At 53.2% G+C, this 25,808-nt stretch overlaps 4 protein-coding genes across 11 annotated transcripts in view; 2 read left to right on the forward strand and 2 right to left on the reverse strand.

Annotated features, from left to right (window-relative positions):
- Positions 1-2,084: 2,084 nt before the first annotated feature.
- Positions 2,085-2,992, reverse strand: BOLA2B (bolA family member 2B). 3 transcript variants are annotated; one of them, XM_038539916.1, is made up of 3 exons: positions 2,698-2,992; positions 2,508-2,605; positions 2,085-2,227 (listed from the first exon to the last, which is right to left on the reverse strand). In XM_038539916.1, the coding sequence occupies exons 1-3, from the start codon at positions 2,758-2,760 to the stop codon at positions 2,128-2,130; spliced, it is 261 nt and encodes an 86-aa protein (XP_038395844.1). In that variant the 5' UTR covers positions 2,761-2,992; the 3' UTR covers positions 2,085-2,127. The 3 variants fall into 3 exon arrangements, with proteins under 3 accessions (XP_038395844.1, XP_038395843.1, XP_038395842.1); XM_038539915.1 differs by having other exon boundaries at positions 2,085-2,321; positions 2,698-2,850; XM_038539914.1 differs by having other exon boundaries at positions 2,085-2,417; positions 2,698-2,850.
- A 184-nt stretch (positions 2,993-3,176) lies between these two features.
- Positions 3,177-6,865, forward strand: SLX1A (SLX1 homolog A, structure-specific endonuclease subunit). Of its 2 annotated transcripts, XM_038539911.1 has the most exons (6): positions 3,177-3,387; positions 4,961-5,012; positions 5,101-5,433; positions 6,250-6,377; positions 6,557-6,644; positions 6,726-6,865. In XM_038539911.1, the coding sequence occupies exons 1-6, from the start codon at positions 3,200-3,202 to the stop codon at positions 6,753-6,755; spliced, it is 819 nt and encodes a 272-aa protein (XP_038395839.1). In that variant the 5' UTR covers positions 3,177-3,199; the 3' UTR covers positions 6,756-6,865. The 2 variants fall into 2 exon arrangements, with proteins under 2 accessions (XP_038395839.1, XP_038395840.1); XM_038539912.1 differs by lacking the exon at positions 6,726-6,865 and having other exon boundaries at positions 6,494-6,635.
- A 1,821-nt stretch (positions 6,866-8,686) lies between these two features.
- Positions 8,687-11,777, forward strand: SULT1A1 (sulfotransferase family, cytosolic, 1A, phenol-preferring, member 1). The gene is made up of 8 exons (NM_001003223.1): positions 8,687-8,726; positions 9,452-9,632; positions 9,740-9,865; positions 9,957-10,054; positions 10,492-10,618; positions 10,717-10,811; positions 11,276-11,456; positions 11,582-11,777. Exons 2-8 carry the CDS (start codon positions 9,485-9,487, stop codon positions 11,692-11,694), a joined length of 888 nt encoding a protein of 295 aa, NP_001003223.1. The 5' UTR covers positions 8,687-8,726; positions 9,452-9,484; the 3' UTR covers positions 11,695-11,777.
- Positions 11,778-11,944: 167 nt separating this feature from the next.
- The window catches only part of SGF29 (SAGA complex associated factor 29), a 29,544-nt gene continuing 15,680 nt past the window's right edge, over positions 11,945-25,808 (reverse strand). For all 5 annotated transcript variants that reach the window (XM_038539917.1, XM_038539921.1, XM_038539920.1 and 2 more), the window contains 9 exons: positions 22,494-22,582; positions 19,552-19,627; positions 18,769-18,841; positions 14,622-14,686; positions 13,593-13,722; positions 13,369-13,515; positions 13,139-13,174; positions 12,890-13,052; positions 11,945-12,147 (listed from right to left, as the gene is read on the reverse strand). In XM_038539917.1, the coding sequence (XP_038395845.1) occupies positions 12,031-12,147; positions 12,890-13,052; positions 13,139-13,174; positions 13,369-13,515; positions 13,593-13,722; positions 14,622-14,686; positions 18,769-18,841; positions 19,552-19,627; positions 22,494-22,568 (882 nt within the window). In that variant the 5' untranslated portion in view covers positions 22,569-22,582 and the 3' untranslated portion in view covers positions 11,945-12,030. The remainder of the gene's footprint in view (positions 12,148-12,889; positions 13,053-13,138; positions 13,175-13,368; positions 13,516-13,592; positions 13,723-14,621; positions 14,687-18,768; positions 18,842-19,551; positions 19,628-22,493; positions 22,583-25,808) is intronic.

The following is a 25,808-nucleotide window of genomic DNA, read 5'->3' on the forward strand; positions in this document are numbered from 1 at the left end:
GATGCCACAAGAACAGGCTGTGGTAGGCGGGGGCCACCCCATGTTCCTGTGGGTTGAGAGCTGGCAGCATCTCAGGCCCCTTGCCTGGGGCCTCAGGAATTCCCACGGTTACTCAGAATTTGCCTTTCTTGGGCAACCACAACAGGCTGCACGCGACTGTACTGTCACTGTCACTTGTGGGGAAACAAAACTCACATGACACTTGGCGCTTACACGGCATGTTTCAAACTGCAAGCCCAAGAGAGCAAAATCAGGGAATCTTTTGTGAGGCAAAAGCTTACAGGTGAGGACACTGAGGCACAGAGCAGTTGAGGGGCTTGTGGGAGGCAGACCTGGGCTCAGGAGCCATCTCCCCTTCCTGGTTCCCAGTCTTCCCTGCAGTGTGGCCGCCTTGCAGTCCCTTACTCTGGGATCCAGACAGAAGAGACCCATCAGGCCCTGTCAAGTGGGGGCTTAGAAGTGGGCTTCTGATGCCCAGCTCAGTGTGTGACCCCAAGCTAGGACAAGGTGACTGGGATGGGTGTCCTGGCCACAGCAGAGCTTCCCTCATTCCTGACAGGACCACAGCAGGACTAAGTGCCTCATTCATGGCCCCCTGCCCTGCTTCAGCAAGAGGGAGAAAAACAACCATTTGAGTCTCAATCTCTATGCAAGCCATGTGACCCGGGCAAGTCACTTCTCTCCAGGTCTCAGCTGCTCTATAGAATGGGAAGGGATAGCACTGTAGCTCTGAATGCAGTAAGTGGATCCAATCAGAGGTGTGATAAAAGGGAGCAGCAAAAATCTGGACCCTGGGCCTCTTAAAGTGACATTCCTTCCCTGAGCCTGTCTTGCACATTGGTGGGGGGGTGGGGCGGGGGAGTGTGGGTATATGAGCCCTTATAGCGAAGTAGTACTTGAGGATACTTAGCCACTAGCTTTCCTCCTGGCCCAAGGGAACTGAAAAAAGTTCAGGAGAGGATCCTAGGAACACAGAAGGGTTAACCCACTATCACCATGACTTATAGCTTTACTAGCCCATTCTCCCTCTGACAGGAACAAGAGAGAGGTAGCAAGTGGGATGGTTATTTAGGGGTCAAAAAACTGGCCCTGAAAAATGGGATCAGAGTGGTGGAGTGGTTGAAGACTTGGGTTGAAGACTTGGTTGAGACCCCTCACTACCCAAGAGCCCTGGCCCCATCTGGGTCTCTTGCTGCCCTCCTGGGTCTGAGGGACCCCATCTGTGCCAGGCCTTACCAATCCTGGTACCTGTGTTTAAGATTGATACTAGGGGCAGCCCGGGTGGCTCAGTGGTTGAGCATCTGCCTTTGGGTCAGGGCATGATCCCCAAATCATGGGATCAAGTCCCACATTGGGCTCCTTGCTGGAAGCCTACTTCTCCCTCTCCCTGTGTCTCTGCTGCTCTCATGAATAAATAAATAAAAATAAATTAAAAAAAAAGATTGATACTAGGGACATCGTGCGCCCCAATTTTATGGCTCAAGGGGCTTTGTTTTCCCACTTTAACCCTATCCCTATCTCCTGCCCACAGCTCCATTCCTGAAGCCCTCATGGTCTACCCAGGGGCAATGTGGCCACATCAAGCCCTGGGCTAAAGGTTCACTGGACTTCCTCCAGTGGACCAGAAAGCATCCACATTCCAGGTGCTGTGGCGTCCTTGCTGGGGCACCACACCCCAAGACCCTGAAGGGCTGGGTAACCTGCAGGGAAGTGCGAATCCTCCAGTATGCCTCTGACATCAGGCGATGTTGGGGAGTGGGGGAAGTTTGTTAAATTGGCCATCACCCTGAAACCCGGGTACTTTTTCATCTATGTGTCCCGAAGACTGGCAGAGAGGCCAGGAATCCCCAGCAATGGCCAATGAATAGGGCTGTGCCAGGAATTGCAGAGGCTGGTGGTGCCTGCCCTGAAAAAGACTTTAAGGATGGAAGTTCGATTTTGTAAGTGGGGACACAGAGGCCTGTGTGTGAAGGACTCGTCCGAGGTAAGACGATGGAGGGCGGGCGGGCGGGGAGAAACCAGGCTCTAGACTCCAGCCCAGCACCCCTCCCACCCTCCCATATACAACACGCTGACACAGAAGCTGGCCCTGATTCATAATTTAATGGCTGTGTGGGCCTTGGGCTCTTATTTCTGGCGCTCACGGGCCCACTGCTCTGGGGTCAGGGTTTTCTGCTCAAAGGCGTGAATGTGCAGGAGCTCTTCTGCCAGGCACGTGTTCACCAGCCTGGGGGAGAGATGGGGCGAGGAAATGGAAGGCCGGAGTCTCAGTCGTGGTCCCAGAAAGCAGGGTGACCCAGGACGCTGGAGGTCCCCGGGCCCTGGGAACCAAAGGGGCAGAGGGCCTCGGTCTCAGCACAGGGATCCTTGGAAGGCGGGATCCCTGGGGCCGTGGCTCACCGTGCGGGGCCCGCTGGCTGGGGCGAGGGAGTCAGGGTTAGGGGAGGGGCCAGGGTTGTGGCTCCAGCGCTGGGATGGCGCTGAGCGAGGTATTCCCGGGACCTCACCGGTGTCTCTGAAGCAGCGGCTTCCCCTCGAACTTGGCCGACACCACCAGCACTCGGAAGCTGGACGCGCAACGGTTGGGAGTCGTGTCCTCGACTTCCTATGGGGCAGAAAGAACGGCGCGCAGGCTGTGAAGCCCTCCCCTCAGGCGCTCTTTCCCCTCGTTGGGCGAATCCAGGCCTCTCAACTCACCACATGCTCTGCCTCCAGGTCCCGCTGCAGCTTCTCCCGGAGGTATTCGGCGCTGAGTTCCATTGCAGCAGTCCAGAAGGGGCGGCAGCCCAGCCGGGATGGAACCCCGGCTTCGACCCCAGCCACACTCCTTCCGCCCTTAGTGACGCCACTTCCGCTGAGGCCCCTCCTCCCGCCCTTACTAGGGCGTCCGTAACCTCAGCACTTCCGCCCTCACGTAAGCCCGGCTTTCCGCGGTTACCATCCAGCAGCCAATCAGAGTCTGCACGAGGACGGACTCGGGCGCTAATTGGGGCCCGCCGCCTGCACCGCAGCCTGGGTTCTGCGAGCCGGTTTGAACACCCTACTCCAGCCAGGAGAGGGTGCGCGAACCTGCATTGCTGCGGCCTCTAAGGTACCTCGGGCTCGCCCCCAAACGCTCTCCCCGAGACAAGGATCTTGCGGCCCAGGCAGCCCAGCCCTCTCTGAGGTCACAGGCCCAGCAATCAACCCACAAATCCCGATGGGCCCTGCGGGGGGCGCGGCGAGGCCCGGGCCCTTCTTCGGCGTCTACCTGCTCTACTGCCTGAACCCTCGGCACCGGGGTCGCGTCTACGTGGGGTTCACCGTCAACCCTGCTCGTCGGGTCCAGCAGCACAACGGGGGCCGCAAAAAAGGCGGGGCCTGGCGGACCAGCGGACGCGGGCCCTGGTAAGAGGGAGCGGATTACTATCCGGAGGGAGGGCTTCAAGAAGGAGGAGGGGCTCGAAGGAGGAGAGGCCTGCCGAGGGGGCGGAGCCCTGTGGTGGCTGCTACAGGGCCGGGGGTGGGGCCCCGGTAAGCAGGGCGGGCCTATCACAGGGGAGGAGCGTGGCGAGGAGGCGGAGCCGGGGCCCCCGGTGAGCAGGGCGGGCCTATCACAGGGGAGGAGCGTGGCGAGGAGGCGGAGCCGGGGCCCCGGTGAGTAGGGCGGGCCTATCACAGGGGAGGAGCGTGGTGAGGAGGCGGAGCCGGGGCCCCAGTGAGCAGGGCGGGCCTATCATAGGGGAGGAGCGTGGCGAGGAGGCGGAGCCGGGGCCCCCGGTGAGCAGGGCGGGCCTATCACAGGGGAGGAGCGTGGCGAGGAGGCGGAGCCGGGGCCCCCGGTGAGCAGGGCGGGCCTATCACAGGGGAGGAGCGTGGCGAGGAGGCGGAGCCGGGGCCCCGGTGAGTAGGGCGGGCCTATCACAGGGGAGGAGCGTGGTGAGGAGGCGGAGCCGGGGCCCCAGTGAGCAGGGCGGGCCTATCATAGGGGAGGAGCGTGGCGAGGAGGCGGAGCCGGGGCCCCCGGTGAGCAGGGCGGGCCTATCACAGGGGAGGAGCGTGGCGAGGAGGCGGAGCCGGGGCCCCCGGTGAGCAGGGCGGGCCTATCACAGGGGAGGAGCGTGGCGAGGAGGCGGAGCCGGGGCCCCGGTGAGTAGGGCGGGCCTATCACAGGGGAGGAGCGTGGTGAGGAGGCGGAGCCGGGGCCCCAGTGAGCAGGGCGGGCCTATCACAGGGGAGGAGCGTGGCGAGGAGGCGGAGCCGGGGCCCCCGGTGAGCAGGGCGGGCCTATCACAGGGGAGGAGCGTGGCGAGGAGGCGGAGCCGGGGCCCCGGTGAGCAGGGCGGGCCTATCACAGGGGAGGAGCGTGGCGAGGAGGCGGAGCCGGGGCCCCGGTGAGTAGGGCGGGCCTATCATAGGGGAGGAGCGTGGCGAGGAGGCGGAGCCGGGGCCCCCGGTGAGCAGGGCGGGCCTATCACAGGGGAGGAGCGTGGCGAGGAGGCGGAGCCGGGGCCCCCGGTGAGCAGGGCGGGCCTATCACAGGGGAGGAGCGTGGCGAGGAGGCGGAGCCGGGGCCCCGGTGAGCAGGGCGGGCCTATCACAGGGGAGGAGCGTGGCGAGGGGGCGGAGCCTGTGAAACAGCTGTGGGATGATGAGGAAGGGTTTGGGGAGGAAGGGGACGATGATCTGGGCTTGGCCCGGCGACAGCACGCTGATGGACAAGGCTGGGGTTAGAAAAGAGAGCCCCCAAGGGAGAGGAGCTGAGGAGGGCTCTTAAGTACTTCCGCTGGAGGTGGGGCCTGAAGTTGGCAGGTGCGAAGGGACTGACCTCCGCGAAGGCGGCAGGGCCCCGCGGACTGGGTTTGAAGCCGGGTGGGCGTGAGGCCTTCGCTCTCGGGTCGGACTGGGGTTGAGCCATGGCGAGGGGATTCGGCTTGACCCGGGCTGGGGCGGGTCTCACGGGCCTCGTTCTTGTCCCCAGGGAGATGGTGCTTATCGTGCACGGCTTCCCTTCTGCCGTGGCCGCCCTTCGGGTAAGAAAGGAGACGAGGGTGGTGGGAGGAAGGCCGGGGCTTGGCGCCTCCCCCGGGCGGCCCTGAAGCCCCTACTCCCCGCCCGCAGTTCGAGTGGGCCTGGCAGCACCCGCGGGCCTCGCGCCGCCTGGCGCACGTGGGCCCGCGCCTGCGCAGCGAGGCGGCCTTCGCTTTCCACCTGCGCGTGCTGGCGCACATGCTGCGCGCGCCGCCCTGGGCGCGCCTCCCGCTCACCGTGCGCTGGCTGCGCGCCGACTTCCGTCGCGAGCTGTGCCCGCCGCCGCCGCCACACATGCCGCTGGCCTTCGGGCCTCCGCCGCCCCGCGCCCGGGAGCGCCGCGCGGGGCCCTCGGCTGACCCGGAGCCCGAGCGCGACCGAGACGCCGACGCCTCCTGCGCCCTGTGCGCGCGCTCCTTCCAGGTGAGCCGCCCACCTGGCCGCCAGGGCCGGCTTGGGATCCAGCTGCTCATGGAAGGACCGGGCGGCCCAGTGACAACCTTGGTCACCGCTAAAATGGGGATGGTACTTGCTGCCATTCTTCGAAACCGGCACCGTCCTGCTCAGGGCCTTTGCTCTTCCCCTTTGACTGTTAGCTTCTGCCCTAGACCTTCACTTCGGTCTTTATAAAATGCCTTCTCCTTCTCCACGAGGTCTTCCTTGGCTCTCCATCTAAAACTGCACTTCTTTCTTGTACACTCCCCTGCCCCCCCTTTTTTTTCCTTTAAAGCCTAAGGACTTACTAACATAGATGGGTTTTTTTTTTAGATCTTATGGTCAGTTTCTCCCCTGCCCCAATACAAGGCAGTTCTTGTTCACTGCTGTAAAAAGGTCTGGCAAAGAGCAGGTGGCCAATAAATATTTAACAAATTAACTGGGATGATGGGCCTGACTTCTGAGCTCTCAGGAAGTGTGTAAGTTGAATACTTGCCATTCAGAGATTAAGTGACCTGCCTGAGATCACTTAGCATGTAAGAATTATAGGTCTGGCTGCAGTGGTCATGCTGTTTATATAATCACTGCTAATGCTCAGAGAAAATTGGCTGGCTTAGTCCCTGTAGACAAGTAGTATAACCTCTCCATGACTCAGGTCCATCTGTAAAATGCAAATAATAGTATGTGTGTCATAGCGTTGTTAATGTAGAGCCTCTGCAACAGTGTCTGGTCCATAGAAATCCTGAGTGTTAGCTACATCATTCCCCCTGGTTTTCTCTCTCACCCACCTGCCACCTTCGACAGGATGAAGAGGGCCCCCTGTGCTGCCCCCACTCTGGCTGCCGCCTAAGGGCCCACATGATCTGCCTAGCTGAGGAGTTCCTGCAAGAGGAGCCAGGGCAGCTTCTGCCCCTAGAGGGCCAATGCCCTGGGTGAGTCCAACACTCCCACCCCAGCCTGGTCTAGCTCTGGGAAGATGGTGCCAGTTGTCTATGTCCAGGCCCAGGCCTGAAGCTGAGATAAGCTAAGTCCTTATCTTGGCACCCAGGGCCTAGCCTGGAGGCAGCTTGTGATCCTGACTGTATCTCCTACCAACCGTACCCCTTGGTAGCTGTAAGAACTCAGTGCTGTGGGGAGACCTGATCTGGCTGTGCCGAATGGGCAACGAGGAGGAAGAGGAGGACTTGGAGTTAGAAGAGGTGAGAGGTGGCTTGGGCCTCAGACTCCCTAGCCCACCCCATACCTGAGGCTGCCTTTGACCAGTTCTCTTGTCTCTACAGGAACACTGGACGGACATGCTGGAGACCTGACCCTGACTCACCTCAGCAGCCCCAGCCCTCTGCCCACTCCGTCTGTGCCATCCACCCCCCGCAGGGGTCTAGGCAATTTTTACTTGATTACAATAAAGAGTCTGAGTTAAGGGAACTTTGTGGTGTTTGGGGGGGCTGGTGCTAGGAGGCAGAGGCCCTGCGGGTCACTGGGGCCTGAGGAAAAGAGGAGAATTGGGAGGGGTCACTCGCCAGCATGGACCAGCCTCTCTTCTTCCTAGAGGTCTGTACACCTCAGCTTTCCCCAGCATGCTTGTGATGGCACAGAGTCCTTTGAGTACTTGGGAGACTTAGAGCCCATCTAAAATCAGTGCCCAGGGCAGCCTGGGTGGCTCGGCGGTTTAGTGCTGCCTTTGGCCGGGGCATGGTCCCGGGGACCCGGGATCGAGTCCCATGTCAGGCTCCCTGCATGGAGCCTGCTTCTCCCTCTGCCTGTGTCTCTGCGCCTCTCTCTCTCTGTGTGTGTGTGTCTCATGAATAAATAAAATCTTTAAGAAAAACAAAAATAAGTATTTTCTGAAAGAAATCACCTTTAAAAAAACAAAATCAGTGCCCAGCTTGACTTTGAGCTTTATTTACATTTTTTAAAGATTTTACTTACTGGGATGCCTGGGTGGCTCAGTGGTTGAACATCTGCCTTCAGCTCAGGGTGTGATCCCAGGATCGAGTCCCATATCGGGCTCCTTGCAGGGAGTCTGCTCCTCCCTCTGCCTGTGTCTCTGCCTATCTTTCTCTCTCTCTGTCTCTCATGAATAAAATAAAATCTTAAAAAACAAAAACAAGTATATCCTGAAAGAAATCACCTTTAAAAACACAAAATCAGTGCCCAGCTTGACTCTGAGCTTTATTTACTTTATTTAAGATTTTACTTACTGGGAAGCACCTGGGTGGCTCAGTGGTTGAACATCTGCCTTGAGCTCAGGGTGTGATCCCAGGATCGAGTCCTGTATCAGGCTCCTTGCAGGAAGCCCAATGTGGGACTTGATCCCGGACCCCAGGACTATGACCTGAGCCAAAGGCAGATGCTCAATCACTGAGCCACCCGGGTGCCCTGACTTTGAACTTTAATCCAAATAGTAAGGACAAAGGCCAAGAGCAGGGTGGGTAGGGGGATACATGACCCCATGGCCCGGTGGCTCTCCAGGCCCCAACTCCTGGTCTCTGTGCGGAGCCCCTTCAAACCCAGTGAAAGAAAAGTACCTTGTGGGGGCCATGGTTCTGTTACCCATTGTGAGTGAATCCATGCAATCCTCGGGAGCCGTGGAGCTGGACTCACTCCCAGGGTTCTTGCTCTTTCCTCCTGCCCCACCTCTTCTGCCCCTCCACCCCCACCCCTCCCATTGCTCCATACTGGCCTTGTGGTCAGAGGTCAGAGTGACAGTTCTAGAATGCTTGAACTGCTGGGGGTCTGGGGTCCACTCCCAGCCTGAACCTTTGATATCTTCAAAACTGGCCTGGAGCCAGTAGGAAGGTGAGTGGCTTGCTCACAAGCATGCCACCTTTCCCCTCCACTCTGCACTCTCAAATCTGGCTAGCTCCATTAGAAAAAACGTCAGTTGGCCCGCCCTGCAGGGGTGGAGTTAGAGGGCAGGTCAGGAGCCAGGATTACAGCTCAAAAAACACTCCCAAAATAAAAATGAAAACATATTGGACCTTTTGCCTAGTTTCAGTCTTCCTTTTATTTTCTATATCCTAAACCCACATCTTGGGTTTTCAGGCCAGTCTAAGCTTGGTTCTGGTAGGGCTGGTCTCAGGAGGGGAGCAGAGTGGGACCTTCCCACTCTAAACTCCACCCTTTCCTTCTTGGAAGACAGCCAGATCCCATCGCTGGCTCCGATCCCTCCCACTTTGGATTTATAAACCCTCAACTCAGAAAGCAGTTCTGCACTCCCCACACTGCCCCAGTAAGCCACAGCACAAAGTAGTCAGGAGGCCAAGACCCAAAGAGATCTGGTGAGTGCCGGGGGGGTGGGGTGGGCTGGGCCAGGCCTCCCTCCCTTTGCAGGGCTAGCTCCTCTCTCTCTCTGGCCTGTACTGGCCTCCTTGCCCTTTCTCTTTATGGGGCATCTCAATCTGCCAACCACAATCTGGAATGAAATCCCCTTCTGGTGACTCATCACTTTTGCTCATCTGCATATCAGACTCTAGCTCCCAAACAGGCTCAGTTGCTCAGCTGCCTGTTTATCCTTAAGCCAAGACGGGAGTGTGATTGGGCAGGAGGGATCACAGGCTCAGCTAGCCTTTGGAATGTTTCCCTGTGTGAGGGGCCCCAGGGGCCCAAGGGGATGGCAGGGAGAGCAGGCTGATACTGTAGGCCAGGGGCTGCCAGAAAGTAGTGGGAGAAAGCAAGCTGGCAGGCGGGGAGTTAGGCCAGGCAGACATTAGAGTAGTTCTCTCAAGTGCACAGTGGAGTCTCCTGGAAAGCTTCCAGAAAACAGGTTGGGCCCTGAGAGACTGATTTAATTGGTTTGGGGTGTGCCTCCAGGCACAGGGATTTTAAAAAGCTCTGCAGGTAAATCAAAGGTGCAGCCAACTGCATGACCCACTGCATGAATGTCACATCTCAGCTTGAACCCCAGCTCCCACCACCCACTAGCTTTGTGAGCAGGGGCAAGTCAGCCTCAGTTCCTTATCTTACAGCAAGATTTCAACACATGGCATATTGTGATGTTGTTAAGGCAAGTAGACCACACTCTGGTCCTTGACGCAGCATGGAGGACATTCCCGACACCTCGCGCCCACCACTGAAGTATGTGAAGGGGATCCCTCTAATCAAGTACTTTGCAGAGGCACTGGAGTCACTGCAGGACTTCCAAGCTCAGCCTGATGACCTGCTTATCAGCACGTACCCCAAATCTGGTAGGTGATGAGGGCCACCCACCCCTCTCCTGGGCCACAGTCCCCTGCGTTGGGCCAGTAGAGGCCTGCCCTTGGTCCTGCTCACCTCCCCTCTGCCTGCTCTCCAGGCACCACTTGGGTGAGCGAGATCCTGGACATGATCTACCAAGACGGTGATGTAGAGAAGTGTCGCAGGGCCCCCGTCTTCATCCGGGTACCCTTCCTTGAGTTCAAGGCTCCAGGGATTCCCACAGGTGTGTGGTGGGGCTCTGGGGATGAGTGGAGCAGAGGGAAGAGGCAGGACTGGGCTCCAGCTCAGCAGACCTTTCTCTACCCATGGCACAGGTTTGGAGGTTCTAAAAGATACACCAGCCCCACGACTCATCAAGACACACCTGCCCCTGGCCCTGCTCCCCCAGACCTTGTTGGATCAGAAGGTCAAGGTGAGTGGCAGCGGAATCTAGGGAAGGAGGCCACTGGGGCCATCCTAGCTTTGGCCCTCTCTGCTGGGAAGGTCTCACGGTAAGGGGGATGGCTGTCTGCTTCATCGTGTGGTGGGGGGTCAGTGGAAGTGAGACTTCTCTGTGCAGAGCTGAGAAAGGCAGTCTTCTCTAGGCCTCCTCAGGCCCGTGGAAGAGAGGGCTGGTGAAAACCTGGCATACCTTGTTCCAAATCTGGGTATGGCAGCACTGAGAGGATTAGATTAGCATAAAATAAGGTTCCAGGGACCACAAGCAAGTCAGCCTCTAAGCCTGTTTCTCCCTTTGCCAGACCAAGAGCTAACTTCCTCATAGGGATGCGCTGAAGGGTGGAACTGCCTGGCTTGCTGTGTGGTGATGATGCTTGGGGGGGCTGTCTGTGTGTGGGGGATGTCCTCCAGGTGGTCTACGTCGCCCGCAACGCAAAAGATGTAGCTGTCTCCTATTACCACTTCTACCGCATGGCCAAGGTGCACCCTGACCCTGACACCTGGGACAGCTTCCTGGAGAAGTTCATGGCTGGGGAAGGTGAGCCTGAGTCTGGAGGAAGGAGTGGGGTGGAGCTGAGCAGCAGCCAACCAAAACTAATACCAGCCTCTGTGTCCATATCTCCCCCCCCACCCCAGTGTCCTATGGGTCCTGGTATCAGCATGTGCAGGAATGGTGGGAGCTGAGTCACACTCACCCTGTTCTCTACCTCTTCTATGAGGACATGAAAGAGGTGAGGCTACCTGCTGCTGCTTCCCTCCAGGTCCCATGTGGAGAGGCAGGGACCTGCCGAGGCCTTCTCAGCCACCTGCCTTAGCCAGTGCCCTGGTCCCCCCGCCTGCCTTCCTGCCCGAGACTTGGGGCTACAGTGTTACCTGGGCAGCAACACTGTGGAGCTCAGATCTCAGACCTGAGTGACACCGGCCATTCCCTGCTGTTGCTCTCCCTGGGGCCACAGTTATTAAAGAGGACTGTCCCTGCCCTCACCCATCAGTACCCAAACAAGAGGGCCCAAGGGTCACAGGGCAGGGGCAACTAATGTGCCCCAGGGAAAGACAACCCAAGTCAAGGAGCCTGAGGCTGAGAGATCTCTAAGTGGAAGTGGCCAGATCCCCTGGGGAGGAGCTGGGTGGCCTCCCTCTTGTTTGCTCAGTAAGCAAGCCCAATCTCCACTGAAAAGCCCCTCTGCTGCTCCAGAACCCCAAAAGGGAGATTCAGAAGATCCTGAAGTTTGTGGGGCGCTCCCTGCCAGAGGAGACTGTGGATCTCATTGTCCAGCACACGTCTTTCAAGGAGATGAAGAACAACTCCATGGCTAACTACACCACCTTATCTCCTGACATCATGGACCACAGCATTTCTGCCTTCATGAGGAAAGGTGAGTACCCATGCAGGATGGCCATCTGGGGAGGCAAACATGAAAACGGAGGCAAGAGTTGGCCTGGGCCATCTGGGGCCTGCTCTGCAGCCGGGACCTGCAGCCACCTTCTCCTCCACCCACAGGCATCTCGGGGGACTGGAAGACCACCTTCACTGTGGCCCAGAATGAGCGCTTTGATGCCGACTATGCCAAGAAGATGGAGGGTTGTGGCCTCAGCTTCCGCACACAGCTGTGAGCAGTGCCCCCAGGAGGCACCCAAAGGCCCCGTGCTCTGACACAGCCAGCCCCCAGCTTCAAAAATAAAATTCCATTGGTATTACACTGAGAGCCTTTAATGCAAGCAAAAAGCAAACCTGAGCTGGAAGGAATTCCCCCTGGGATCAAATGAAGCTATCTTCCCTCCCTCCAGCTCTCCAATTCCCCAACCTGCCCTGGTATGGGGAGGGGCAGAAGGGCCTGGAAAAACAAAACCGAGGAGACGTGGGCAAAGGGGAACAATATTTATTTGCCACAATCTTTTGTTGCATTCCCCTGGGGGAGTGGCAGGAGATCTTGAGTCTGCCAGCCCACTTCACTTTTTCTTGGGCTCCTTACAAGCCACCACGTACCTCTGGGCCACATTGAGGGGAGGGGAGTAACCATCTGCATAGGAGGTGTCTTCAAACAGGACTGAATAGTCATCCTGGGGCTGCGGCAGGGGGCAGACAGGAGGGGCTAGTCAGAGACCCCCAGGCAAGGCCCCCCAGCCCAGACTGACAGAAACCTCTGGTACACGGGCTCCCAGCCTCTCCTGTCCCCATCTTCACTCAGAATTTAGTTCCTGCTATGACACAACCCTATTCTCGGCAACAAAGTGCCAGGGGACAAAGAGCAGGGAGGAGGAAGATTCGCGGTCTACGTTGGGGGGATTCTACATGGAGAGTCTGGTGCCTTTTGGGGACCCTCTAAGAAGGAGATCAGGGAAAACACCGAGGGCAGCAGGCAGGGATCCTGGAGGAAGCAAGCAGAGCAGCCTTGAAGCTGCCATCAGGTGTTGGGTCACCAGCACAAGGGAGCATGGCCTCAGATGAAGAAAGGCCAGTGGTGGATGAGTCAAGGCAGGGAAGACAGGTCCTGGGCACAGTGCTTCCCACCTCAGGGCTGCTCGTCTCAGTGCAAAAGTGGGGTGAGACTAGAGGATATACTGGTTCCATTCCACTCGGGGTTTGCTAGGACTCTGAGGATTAGCTGGCACTGCCTTAGGGGACAGGGCTTGAGGGCCCCTATGGGGCAGAGTAAGCAGGAGAGAGGGAGAAACTTGCAGGACTCTCTTAGCTCAGAGGGGCTGTCAGATGAGGACAGGAGGGGAAAAAGTGGAAGGTGACCCCAAGACCATCTGGTCAGCCCAGTCCTGGTGTCATGGTCTGTCTCCCCTGCAGGGGTTACCTTACCCGTTGTGGGGGCGTGTGGATCAGGGCACGGTAGAAGCAGGTGGTCTGAGGATACAGGGCCAGCACGAGCTGCTCCTTCTGAAATAAGGCTTCGGGGTCTGTCTCTGGGTTGGCTTTCCACTGGGGCAGAGGGATGATGCGCCGCCGGCTCAGGGTATGTCTCCTGGAAGGGGGGCTTAGATCAACCCACAGCCAGGTGGGAGGCTCCTTCCCAGCAGCTTCCATGGTCCCTCCCTGCCCAACACTCACTCTTTGCCTTCTTCATCAATGTCATCTACCTCATACCTGGAGAACAAAGAGAAAACAGAGGATGCAGGGAGATGCACGGTCCGAACCGGAGAGCGATGAGGAGGGGAAGCATCCCAGGGAGCTGGAGTCACACATCATCCCTGTCCCCACAGGGACCCTGGAGTGGGGTGGGGGGCTCTTCTCCCAGCCTACAGATGGGAGAGTCCACGGAGGGCCGGGTGTCCACTTACTTGTTGGTGGCGTGGCTGTAACTGACCACCTCAGCCAGGATCCACTGCTCATCCCCATCCACGGCCTTGACCCGGGCAGCCACCTTGTCTCCAGGTTTGGCCACGTAGTCCCCAGAGGCTGGAATGGCCCCACAGAGGGGTGGGGGCCTGAGGATGAACTGAGAGGTTAGTCCCAGCCCCTCCCTCCTGTCAGCTCCGCCCCTTGACCCCGGGCCTGCCCTCACTTGTCACCAGGTTTCCCGATCCACAAGGGCAGGGTCATGGCCGACTGCTGCAGCAGCGTCATCAGCACCCCCCTGCGCATGGTCTTCCGGGGGGGCTCCGAGTCATTGTACAGGCCCGCGATCTTGGCCGCTGCAGGAAGGAAGCGCGCCCCTGAGGCCCCAGAGATGGGGCTCCTGCCCCGGACCCTCGTTTGTACCGGTGCACGGAGCCATCAGTGGAGCTCAGCCTGGGGCCCACCTCCTTAATTACCACCAAGGGCCCCCCAGCAGATGCTTGCCGTCAGAGGCCCAATCTGCTCTCACAGATCTGGTAGATGTTGCTCTCAAGATCCCCTTGCAGGGAAGGAACCAAAGAGGGCAAAAGAAGGGTTCTGAGGTACTGGTCACATCTGTTTGCTTGGTTAGTGAAAATTTCATAAAGTTCTCTGTACAGTTAGGTCAGTCCTCTACTGAGTAGATGTCATTCAATAAAAAAAAGAATGTAGACAGTCTCCTGACCTTCTCAGGCATGGCTCAACACACTCAAAGTTGCACAAAGCCAACTGGCAGTGTGACGTTTTGATAGGCAAGCAGCCTGCCTACTGTGGGTTCACTGAAAGGGTAAGAGAGGTGGGAGAGCCACAGCAGTCTAAAAGTTCAGATTTGGAAGCCAACACCCTCTGTAAACTCCCATCTGAAGGATGGTTCTCACAAAGCAGCAGGTTGCTTACCGCAGCAAGAAGTGTGAGTGGGGGAGGGTAGCAGGAAGGAGGCTACTGCCTCAGGTACAAGGGGGAGAGAAGCCTTAGGGGACGGGGCACAATCTTCCAAGTCTGTAGAGGGTCACTGAGAGCCCCTGCCTCTTAGCGCTGGTAATGACCTCCAACCCCTCCCAGACCCAGGCTGCCCAGATGTGCTTCCCCATCAGAAATCCACGGAATGAGCACATGGGGCTGAGGTGGCAGGACTCCCTCCTGCAGGAGCCATGACTGCTGCTCTCAGAAGGCCTCACTCCGCCTGGTCAAGAAGTGCCAAACGTCTCCCACTCACCAATCCGCCTTTCTTCCAACAGAGACTTGATTTCCGCTATCTTATCTAGAGCTTTCCGGAGGATACTGAGGGTGGGGAGAAGGGAGAGAAGAGATCTGGATGAAGCACAAAGCACAGACTTCCTTTTCTGCTTATAGTAGGCTGAGTAACAGACCAGACCTACTGCCAAAACTATAAACCCTAAGTATTTTTTCAATTCATTCATTCATTCATTTTTTATTTACTTATGATATTTATTTATTTAGGATATTACTTAAGATATTTATGATTTTAGGGACACGTGGGTGGCTCAGGGCATGATCCTGGTCCTGGGATTGAGTCCCACATCGGGCTCCCTGCAAGGAGCCAGCTTCTCCCTCTGCCCATGTCTCTGGCTCTCATAAATAAATAAATAAAATCTTATAAATAACATCTATATCCAATCTGGACTCGAACTCACAACCCCAAAATCAAGAGTTGCATGCTCTACTGACTGAGCCAGCCAGGGGCCCCTGTGCTCTTTTACATTTTAAGGTCCTTAAAACTGACAGGGTAGGGGGATGCCTGAGTGGCTCAGAGGCTGAGCGTCTGCCTTCAGTTCAGGGTATGATCCCAGGATCTGGGATGGAGTCCTACATTGGGCTCCCTGCATGGAGCCTCTTTTCCCTCTCTGCCTCTGTCTCTTTCTGTGTCTCTCGAATAAATAAAATCTTAAAAAAAAAAAAAATCTTAAAAAAAAAAAAAAGAAAAGAAACTGACAAGGTAAGGAGAGGCTGCAGGCCCAAAGAATCCAAGAGGATCCCAGAGTGGTAACCATAGCAGAGAGAGATGCATTTGACAGAGCCTGGAGAAACTGCGCTGCAGTGGTAGCTGCCTGGAACAGTGTGGAAATGTAGAGGACAGAAGTTAAAGCTCCGGGTCTGCCCAAGCTGGGACATGTGAAAGGAGATACCCTAGAAGACTGTGGGGAGTTCTCTGGGCTCCAAGCCAGGCTGAAGGATGAAAGGAATTTGAATTTGTCTCTGAAAGGCTGCAGCGCCAGGAAATCTCTAGAGTAGTTTACGGGGTTCCAGAATGACCAGGGCCCAAGCAATCCAGCAGGAGTGAACACAATCCTCACTAGAGGAAAGTTTCTTCATCCTAGATCTTGAGGACTCTCCCCCCAAAAGGGAATAATCTTTTTAAAAAAGAGAGAGAGGGTAGCCCTGGTGGCGCAGTGGTTTAGTGCTGCCTGCAGCCCGGGGTGTGATCCTGGAGACCCGGGATCGAGTCCCACATTGGGCTTCCTGCATGGAGCCTGCTTCTCCCTCTGCCTGTGTCTCTGCCTCTCTCTCGCTCTCTCTGAATGAATAAATAAATCTTTAAAAAAAATAAAATAAAAAAGAGAGAGACAAAATTGTTAAACGAAGACACAAGGGGTTCTTTTCCATTTGCTGCAAATCAGGATGAAAACCAGCCAGGGAAGCCCTGGACCATGTGCAAGAGCATCACAGGACCTGGGCTAGCTCCTGAGGCTGGCTCTTGGTGCCCTTTCAGTTTCCTAAGGGTTTTATTTATTTATTTATTTATTTATTTATTTATTTACTTACTTACTTACTTACTTATTTACTTATTTTTTAGGTATTCATGAGACACACAAACTGAGAGAGAGAGGCAGAGACACAGGCAGAGGGAGAAGCAGACTCCCTGCAGGGAGCCTGATGCGGGACTCGATCCCAGGACCCCAGGATCATGCCCTGAGCCTTGCTTAACTACTGAGCAACTGAGGTGCCCCTTCCCGAGGGTTTTAATTAATTTACTAAGACATGTGTGGTGAAGAAGAGTGCTGTAGGAACACACAGTGACATATGTCTCCCATCCTGACTTGGAGCCTTCTGTGGGCAGAGGTGGCGCTTTGCTCTGTCACTTGCTCCCATGCCCAGCATGGCACTCGGTGCTGACAGAGACTCTAGTGACGAATGTATGAACTTTTGAGAGTCTGAAAAAGTGAAATAGCAGGAGAATTGTTAAGGGGTTGGGCCCTGCAATTCTTAAGTAAGCTTATAAATGTTTAACTCCAGGTAGGTCAGTGCCAGAGGACAGCGTACACCAAACTAGTTTCAGAAACAGTCAGTTTGCCAGCAGTTAGGTTGCTCTAGCATGGATGAGTGGGAAAGGGCCTGACTGTGGCCAGATGACAAATCTGCAAATCAGGAAGGAGAGGGGGCAGGAAGGGTGGGCTGGGAAGCCAGTAGGCAACATCAGCCATCAAAAGGCACGTGTTTCCTCCTGCTTAAGCCAACCCCACCCCAGCTCAGCACAGGGAGCCCCATCAGGTCCCTCTGTCTAAACTATAAAGCCTGGAATCTTCAGCTCCCCCTCTTCCAAATGGTCCCCCAATTTTATTCCAGAACCTGCACTTGAACCCACCCTTGCTTCTCCATCCCTACTGCCACTAACTTGGCTCAATTCCACCACCATCTCTTGTCTGGCCTCCTAACTAGCTTGAATCTCACCCCATCTAACCCCACACAACAGCCAAGGGTTTCTCTGCTGCTTTACATCTTTGCTGGCTCCCTATGGCTTCCAGGATAAAGTCCAGTTACTGGAAGCTCTCTACCTCCTGCCTTGCCCTTCTTTAGTCACACAGGACTGGTTCTCATTCCTCCAGTGTGCACATGTGGCACACACTCCTCCACAGTCTCTGTCGTGTCCACCTGCTGACCCTTACTTCAAGTCTCTCCTCCTCCCTGTGGCCGTCCCAGTGCCCCAGGCACAGTGAGCCCACTTCTGTTAGCCCACCAACGACACTGCCCTGGTCACTGTTTTCTTAGGGTTCCTCTCCTTTCCAGACTGTGTGCCCTTGTAGGCAGGGTCCTCTCTATCCTCATGTGCCTGTATGGGGACTGCCCAGCACCAGGCACAGGGTAAATACCAGCAAAGATTTGCAAAACAGGGCAGACCGGGTAGCTCAGCGGTTTAGTGCCACCTTCAGCCCAGGGCCTGATCCTGGAGACCCGGGATCAAGTCCCACATCGGGCTCCCTGCATGGAGCCTGCTTCTCTCCCTCTGCCTGTGTCTGTATCTCTGTCTCTCTCATGAATAAATAAAATCTTAAAAAAAAAAAAAAAATCTAAAAAAAAAAAAAAAACAACAAAAAACCAAAACCAGACTATATAACCAGTAACAGTAAAAACTGTACTTCTTGTTCCAATCCTGTGATATATATACATATGAAATGCATGTGTGAAAAAAAAAAAAAAAAAAAAAGAAATGCATGTGTGTGCTGTGGAAAGGCGATTGTTACACCATGTTAGCATGGTATTAAAGAATATGGACTTTTGGTTTACAACTGGGCTCCCCGACTTACTGGTTATGTGACTTTTAGCAAATTACAGGAACTCCTTGTGTCTTAGTGTCCTCAACCATAAAATGGGGGTAATGTCCACCTTTTAGTCGTTCTGAGCATTACAGGAGATAAATACATAAAGTACTTGGAATAGTACCTGGCACAATACGACAACACAAGAGTCCTTATTAGTATTACTATGGCAATGATGACTAGATCTTTAATATCAGAATTAAGCTACAACAGATAATGTATTTCCTACCATGGGTTATGGTCAAGAGTTTGAAAATCACTGGTCTTAGGCACTTTATATACATTATCTCGTGCTATGTTGACAATTCTGTAGTAATTATGATCCCTGTTGTAATTAATGACGGAATAACTGGGTCTTGGGGCTCAGTGGGAGCAACGAACTCTTCACGGTCACCGGACTAGTAAAAGGCTGTGCTGGGGTCTGGCCCCCACCTTGCTGTCATCTAGGAAACAGCAGAGCTGGAGGGAGGAGGAGGCCCCAAAAGACAGCCCAGGGAGTGGAAATCTACTTTTTTTTTTTTTTTTTAATTCATGAGAGAGAGAGAGAGAGAGAGAGAGAGAGAGAGAGAGAGAGGCAGAGACACAGGCAGAGGAAGAAGCAGGCTCCATGCGGGGAGCCTGACTTGGGACTCGATCCCAGGTCTCCAGGATCATGCCCTGGGCTGAAGGTGGCGCTAAACCACTGAGCCACCTGGGCTGCCTGGAAATCTGCTTCTAAATGGCAGGAAAGACAGTAGGGGCGAGGGTTTGTGGGTTCCTATGGCTCACCACATGGGTGGGTGACAAAGGAGAGGGGACAGTACTCACTTGCACTCAGCCTCTGCATCAGCCTTGGCGGTTGTATAGAGCCCACGCAGCTTTGTCCGGTAGTAGGGAGAGACTGCAAAGTAAGCAGAGGAAGAGGCGTGGGCAAGGCGCAGCTGGCAGTCCTATGGTGCTGCTGCCCATACATCTGAATTGGGACTTCCAGAGTACAGAGGCCATGGATCGAGACATGAGCTTTAGTGGCTGGGAAGTGACCCCTGAGGCTGATGCCCTGTGTTTAACGAGTTCTCATTTTCTTATGGCACAGATGCCATCACTGTATTTGGCAGAGGGCTTTCTAACCTTTGCCATAGCATAACACATTAAGAAAATATTTCTCAGCACATAGGAAAATAGACCATGGTTCTCCAAGCTGCTCAGAGTTGGAAAGCACCTACCCAGTAGGCTGAGCATGAGGGCCTTTGGGGCATGTGCTGGAGATGCCGGGAGTGAAGCTCTCTTTCTAGAAAACATCAGCTAACTGGGGGGTGCTTGTGCACTCAAAGGGGTTCCCCTAAATGCAGCCTCATTACACTGACTTCCCAGTGCCTAGAGTTGGGGGACTTTAAGGTTCTTTAGTGCTAGGTAGCTTGTCATCTGTTTCCTGGGTCACCTTTAGTTACTCAGCAGAAGGAAAAACCGTCCCTATGGCTGAGGAGCAGTTCATTTTGGATTATGTAGATATATCCAGAAGTCCTGTCTGAAACTAATTAATAGCCACGTTCCCCGGTCTCAGCCCATTCCCCCCTTGCTCTTCCCCTTTCTCTTCTGAGCCCAGTGACTTACTCTTGTTCTCTGTCTGCATCCGCTCATGGGTCTTCTGGATGTTCACTAAGTTGTGTTCACTCCGTGAACGCTCTTCCTGCAGGGATAAGGTCAACGGGGCACGAGGTGGCCCTTTATCCTGCTGTGGCACCCTGCACCCAGGCCAGAGTCCCCAGAAATATGTCTATCAGCATCTCCTGACCCTTACTTTTCAGGTTACATTCCACTACAAAGGACATCATTTGGGAAGGAATTTCCAGGACTGCTCCCTTTTGGGCTACAGGACTGTGTGGTATATGGCTCCCAGGAGATGGGTCATTATGTAACTATAAACATGGGTAGGGGTGCCTGGGTGGCTCAGTTGGTTAAGTGTCCCAACTCTTGATCTCAGCTCAGGTCTTGATCTCAGGATCATGAGTTCAAGCCCCACACTGGGCTCCACACTGGGTGTGGAGCCTACTTAAAACAACAATAACAAAAAAACCTGGATGACAGAATGCTTATTAGAAAGGTCCCTGATAATAATGGACAAAGTGTAGGAGCAGCACGCCTGATATGCCATGCACAAATATATATCATCCTTATTTTTATGAATGAAGAGCTATTTTTTTAGAATAGGAAAAAATGGCTTTTTAATACGATCAAAGCAGCAAGCACCACATGGTGGATCCAAATTCTCCTGGGGAACACTTCCATCCTGAGGCAAGGAAGATTCTGAGAAACCAAATCACATCTAGGTGTGACTACCACTCAGCCAGTATAGGGCACCCAGTATGCTGGAGTACAAAACAGGTCTCCTAACTGCATCTGGGTCACTGGACACAATGGCAGCAAAAGACAGGCTGGAGGAAGTATACTGTCCCACAGACAGGAAAAGGTTTTCAGGAAGACAGGTGTTGGTATATGCATTGTGGGACAACTGAATACACTTTTAATGAGCAGCATTCAGAGGAAGACTTATTTTTTTTAAAATGTATTTATTTATGATAGACATAGAAAGAGAGAGAGAGAGGGAGAGGGAGGGAGGGAGGGAGGGAGGGAGGGAGAGAGAGAGAGAGAGAGAGAGAGAGAGGGAGAGGCAGAGACACAGGAGGAGGGAGAAGCAGGCTCCATGCCGGGAGCCTGATGTGGGACTCGATCCTGGGACTCCAGGATTGCGCCCTGGGCCAAAGGCAGGCGCTAAATGGCTGAGCCACCCAGGGATCCCCAAAGGAAGACTTCTTAATTAGAATGAACAAAATGAGGTGAGTTTTCTTATAAGGAAGAAGACAAGGAATGGGTGTCAATGCAGCAAGACGATGAGGAGTTAGTGCAGTGGGTCAGGCCAACCCAGTAAATAGTGCTGGATAATTCTAGGACGTCTTTGTTGTTGGGAAAGGGTTTACCATCCTGACCCCCCAGGACCTCGGGTTACTTTAATACAACAGAGGCTGAAGCAGCCAGGGGGCAATGGCCCTCCATCACAGCCACTGAGCCCCAAGAACACACTTGTGGTAAGCAAGGATTTTTGAACGTGTGGAAGCCCTTCAAGGGCACTACAATGCACTATGCACATTTAAATCAATGCACTATGACTGCCCTGATCCAAGAACAGATCAAACTAAGACATTCTAAGCTATAGCTGGCAGAGATGGACTATTATTCTGAGTACCACTTGGGTCCTCTCCATAGGTAGGAGGTGGCCACATAACGAAAAGCAGTCTGAGCACAAGCCTGTGAGCTGCAACAGGGAGACTGGCTTTGTCCCCAGCTGATTCAGAACCCAGAAATGACTGAATCGTGGCCAACTAGAAGAAAGCAAATGTTCTGAAGTAAAAATACTGTAAAGTAAAAATATCGTCCATAACAATGCCTGACAAATGGGCAAGGCTAATTCTGTTGGGAAGGGTCACAAATAGCTCTGGAATTCTTACCAACCTTTTCTATGATGAAACTGACTTCTACCATGACTATAGCTGAACAAGGTGCCATACACTGGCAAGGCTAGTGAGATTCAGCTACCTCACATAAAGATGTCGCATGCTAATACCAGGATTAATGACTAGTACTGGGAGACAGAGCCAGAGCCTCTGCAGATTGGAACATTGATCGGAAACAACTGGCCCAAGGAAGGACTGGATTTAGCTAACCGTTAACTAATTTCTATGCTGAAGAGTTTTACACAAATTTATAATAAGCCACAAACAGTACTGGATAAATGGGGGGAAACAGGTAATCAGATTAGTATAAAAATATGGAAATGTACAGAATGGCTCTATGGGACAGACTGCTTGTTTCTTGGAGTCTGTCCCTCACTGCACTAGTTCCTCCAAATGTTGGGCATCCTCATACTCACGCGGTTGCTGTACCTGCTGGATAAATGCTACACTAACTACAGATGCTCCAATAAATACCATTTTGCTATAAGGGAGCCTAGGCAGAGGGCTTGGAGGGGAGGGGCTGTGAGGTAAAAGATGAACTCGATAGGTTTATTTTCAGATCTTGCATGTTCCAGAAAAGGCCCCTCACCAGCTCTTGGGAGAGAACCTCTGTACTCTTGGAATATCCTGCCTGATAAAAGTATCTTTGTTCAACTAGGATAAGGGGATGGAGGGAAAAGGGGAGTGACCATAATGGGTACAGGGTATTTCTGTCAGATGACCAGAATGTTCTGAAATTGTGGTGACGGTTGCACAACTCTGAATATACTAAAAACCAATGGAATCGTACTCTTCAAATGGGTGAGCTATACGGTATGTGAATCCTATCTCAATATAGCTGTTACTGAAAAGAGAGAATCACAAAGTCCTGCTGCCGATAGAAAATCCAGCAGGAGGGATAGTCACACTCCACATTTTCCTCCTCTCTCATTCATCAGTCACCTGGGTCCCTGCCATGTCCAAAGTCTCTAACTGCACCGCCTGTACCCGCCCCTCTGCAGCTCACATGCTGCCCTCCAGGAGCCAAGGGCTGCGGCTTCTTACCTGGGTTTGTTTGATCAGCTGATGAAGCTCTGTGAGAAGTTCTGCGATGCGGGAATCGGCTGACACCAGGGCCATTGTGTCTGCGGTGCCTGCAGTGGAGGCGAACAGAAGAGAACCCTGCTAGTGGCTGTTGTATGTTGAACATTAGAATGTCAGGTGATGACCTTATACCAGAAAATATTAAAACTTTAGGAATTTCACATAATTTCTAGAACAGTTATAATAGCATTTACCCAAACAACAGAACCTACAAAACAACAGAACCTACAAAACAACAGAATCATTTTTTTTTTTTATTTAAAGATTTTTATTTATTTACTCGTGAGAGACAGAGACACAGGCAGAGGGAGAGGCAGGCATCACAGAGAGAGCCGGACTTGGGACTCGATCCAGGATCTCCAGGATCACACCCTGGGCTGCAGGCAGCACTAAACCACTGTGCCACCAGGGCTGCCCCAGAATCATTTTTTTAAATAGATTTTATTTATTTGAGAGTGAGCAAGTGCATGAGCAGGGGGAGCAGCAGAGGGGAAAGCAGACTCTCCATGGAGCAGGGAGCCCAACATGGGACTCGATCCCAAGACTATGGGATCATGACCTGAGCTGAAGGCAGACGCTTAACCAACTGAGCCACCCAAGTGCCCTATCATCATTTTTTTGACAGTGCTTCCTGAATAACTTAAAATACCACACAAACAAGCCTTACTAGTCAAAAAGACTTCAGAATTTGAATCTCGCGAAGTTTCAAAGTACATGCCTAATTAGGATCACAGATCATTATAAAATTCAGTATTTAGTTAACCAAGCTGGCAGTAGGATTCTTTTCTCATCTTTTTTTTTTTTTTAAAGATTTTATTTATTTATTCATGAGAGAGAGAGAGAGAGAGGCAGAGACACAGGCAGAGAGAGAAGCAAGCTCCATGCAGGGAGCCTGATGTGGGACTCAATCCCAGAACCCCGGGATCACATCCTGAGCCAAAGGCAGATACTCAACCACTGAGCCACCCAGGCATCCCAAACTTTTTTTTTAAAGTAGGCTCCACATCCAGGATGGAGCCCAGTATAGAGTTAGTTAGAACCCACAGCCATGGGATCCCTGGGTGGCGCAGCGGTTTGGCGCCTGCCTTTGGCCCAGGGCGTGATCCTGGAGATCCGGGATCGAATCCCACGTCGGGCTCCCGGTGCATGGAGCCTGCTTCTCCCTCTGCCTGTGTCTCTGCCTCTCTTTCTCTCACTGTGTGCCTATCATAAATAAATAAAAATTAAAAAAAAAAAAAACCCACAGCCATGAGATCAAGAGTTGGACACTTGACTGAGCCTCCCAGGCACCCCAACCTAGAAACCTTTTTATTTATTCAACCTACTTGTCCTTAACAATTAGCACGAAAGCTTTACGAGACAGGTAAAATTAACCATCATTTTAAGCCATTTTTTTGCTGACAAATTGCAGCAAAAATAACGAGCTTATCTGACCTTTAATAAACCTCGGCAGAATAAAAGTTTTACATTTAACACTGATAAGTCTAAAGACACATCTTAAACTAACAAACTTAAATTAGCTTTAATACAGAATATATGGGGGCATCCGGGTGGCTCAGTGGTTGAACATCTGCCTTTGGCTCAAGTCATGATCCTGGGGTCCTGGGGTTGAGTCCCACATCAGGCTCCTTCCAGGGAGCCTGCTTCTCCCTCTCCCTATGCTTTTGCCTCTGTGTGTTTCTCATGAGTAAATAAAATCTTAAAAAAAAAACCAAACAGAATATGTGGTACCTGTGCCTATTAAAAGTCAATTTGTTCCCCACTGTCAATTTTCCTTGGGGTACCCAGAGGGAAATCTGAAGGGAATGGTTAAATCCAAGGGAACTCCTGGGCCTCTTCATGCAGATTCAAGAGGTGCTTCAGTTTGAACCACATAAGGAGACAGCTCAACAGCTTGGGGTGCTCTTTGCTCCTCCATAGCGAGTAAGAGGAGCAGGAGCCAATGGCACCAAAGGCGAGGATTTACCAGAGCAGGTTTTGTAAGCCTCACCAGAAGGTGGTGGAGAAACTTGAGAGGGGAGGGTGGGGCAGGGGGGAAGGTGTGGCAGGAGAGGTGCTGCCAACAAGGCTGGAGGTGATAAAAGCCCAAACAGAAGAAATAGGACTACGGTCCTAAAGCTCATCAGCCTGGAGAAGAGCAGATGTACATTTTCTTCCCATCAACAAAAAGTGGGAACAGGCAGTCCATGTCAGGTGAGAATACAGGGAACCTCCTTGAAACAAAAGGAGTTTCAGCAGCTGCTTGGGAATACTTAAAGTCACCGTCCAGAGGCAGACTATCCATAGACAACCGGAAATTATAGCCATCAACACGGAAATGAATGAGAGGCCCCCACATACAAGAAAGAAACAGGCAGCACTCATCTAGTCCTCACAACACATTTCAGATCCAATGCACAAAATAAACAGTAAACAAAGCGTTTGGGAGCTTGGCGGCAACCTGGTTACAGGAAAGGAGGGGGGAGTACACAAGAAACAGGACCTCTTGGGGAGGTGTGCTAGGCACTGACAGGGGATCACTCCCTTGGGACTGGACTATGGCTAAAGCTCATGAGAAAACTGACCGAAAAAAAAAAAAAAAAAGAAAAGAAAACTGACCGGATTAGGGAGAGGTCCCAAACCTTTGTTTCTTCAGGTCTCTCATTTGTGCTTACCCATGGGTTGTTTGGCATCCTCGGTCCTGCTCTCAGATTAAGTGGTCCCCCTGTCAGGGGAGTGACCCAACAGGGTAAGACAGCTCCCACCCATTCCTTTTAGAAGCACATGGTCAAATGTATCTTGGATTTTATGCTCATAAAGGGACCACACTGGGTTATTTAGAAGGAAACCTTACACAGGAGTCTTTTAAGATTGCAGCAGCCATCCTAATGAATGTATAGCCATCCTGTGCCCAAGAAGAATATGAGTATTGAAAGAATGGGCACAACAGGGAGAGCCTGAGCCCAACACTGTTATGGTCAAGGTACTAGTGTCCAGCTGAGCGGCAGGAGTTTATTCCTTCCTGTACTGCAGCCACAGGACAGAGGTTCTCTCTCGAGCACTCAGACAAGGCATGTTCCAAAGGGTCCTATTGTGAGGACAGCTCCAAAAAAGAACAGGTAAGACACAAAGACAGGTATGTGTGTGTGTGTAAAGAAGACTTACCAAGTTGCACTAAATCTCCTGGATTTCTTTTGGCACAGTCCCCATACAGGCCACCAAAAAGTACGCGGGGGGTTGTTCAGCGCAACGATCAAGAAAGAATTCTTGAGCTGATGACAATGCAACTTAGTAAGT

The sequence above is a fragment of the Canis lupus genome, chromosome 6 (assembly GCF_011100685.1).
Source record: "Canis lupus familiaris isolate Mischka breed German Shepherd chromosome 6, alternate assembly UU_Cfam_GSD_1.0, whole genome shotgun sequence".
Taxonomy (NCBI): domain Eukaryota; kingdom Metazoa; phylum Chordata; class Mammalia; order Carnivora; family Canidae; genus Canis; species Canis lupus.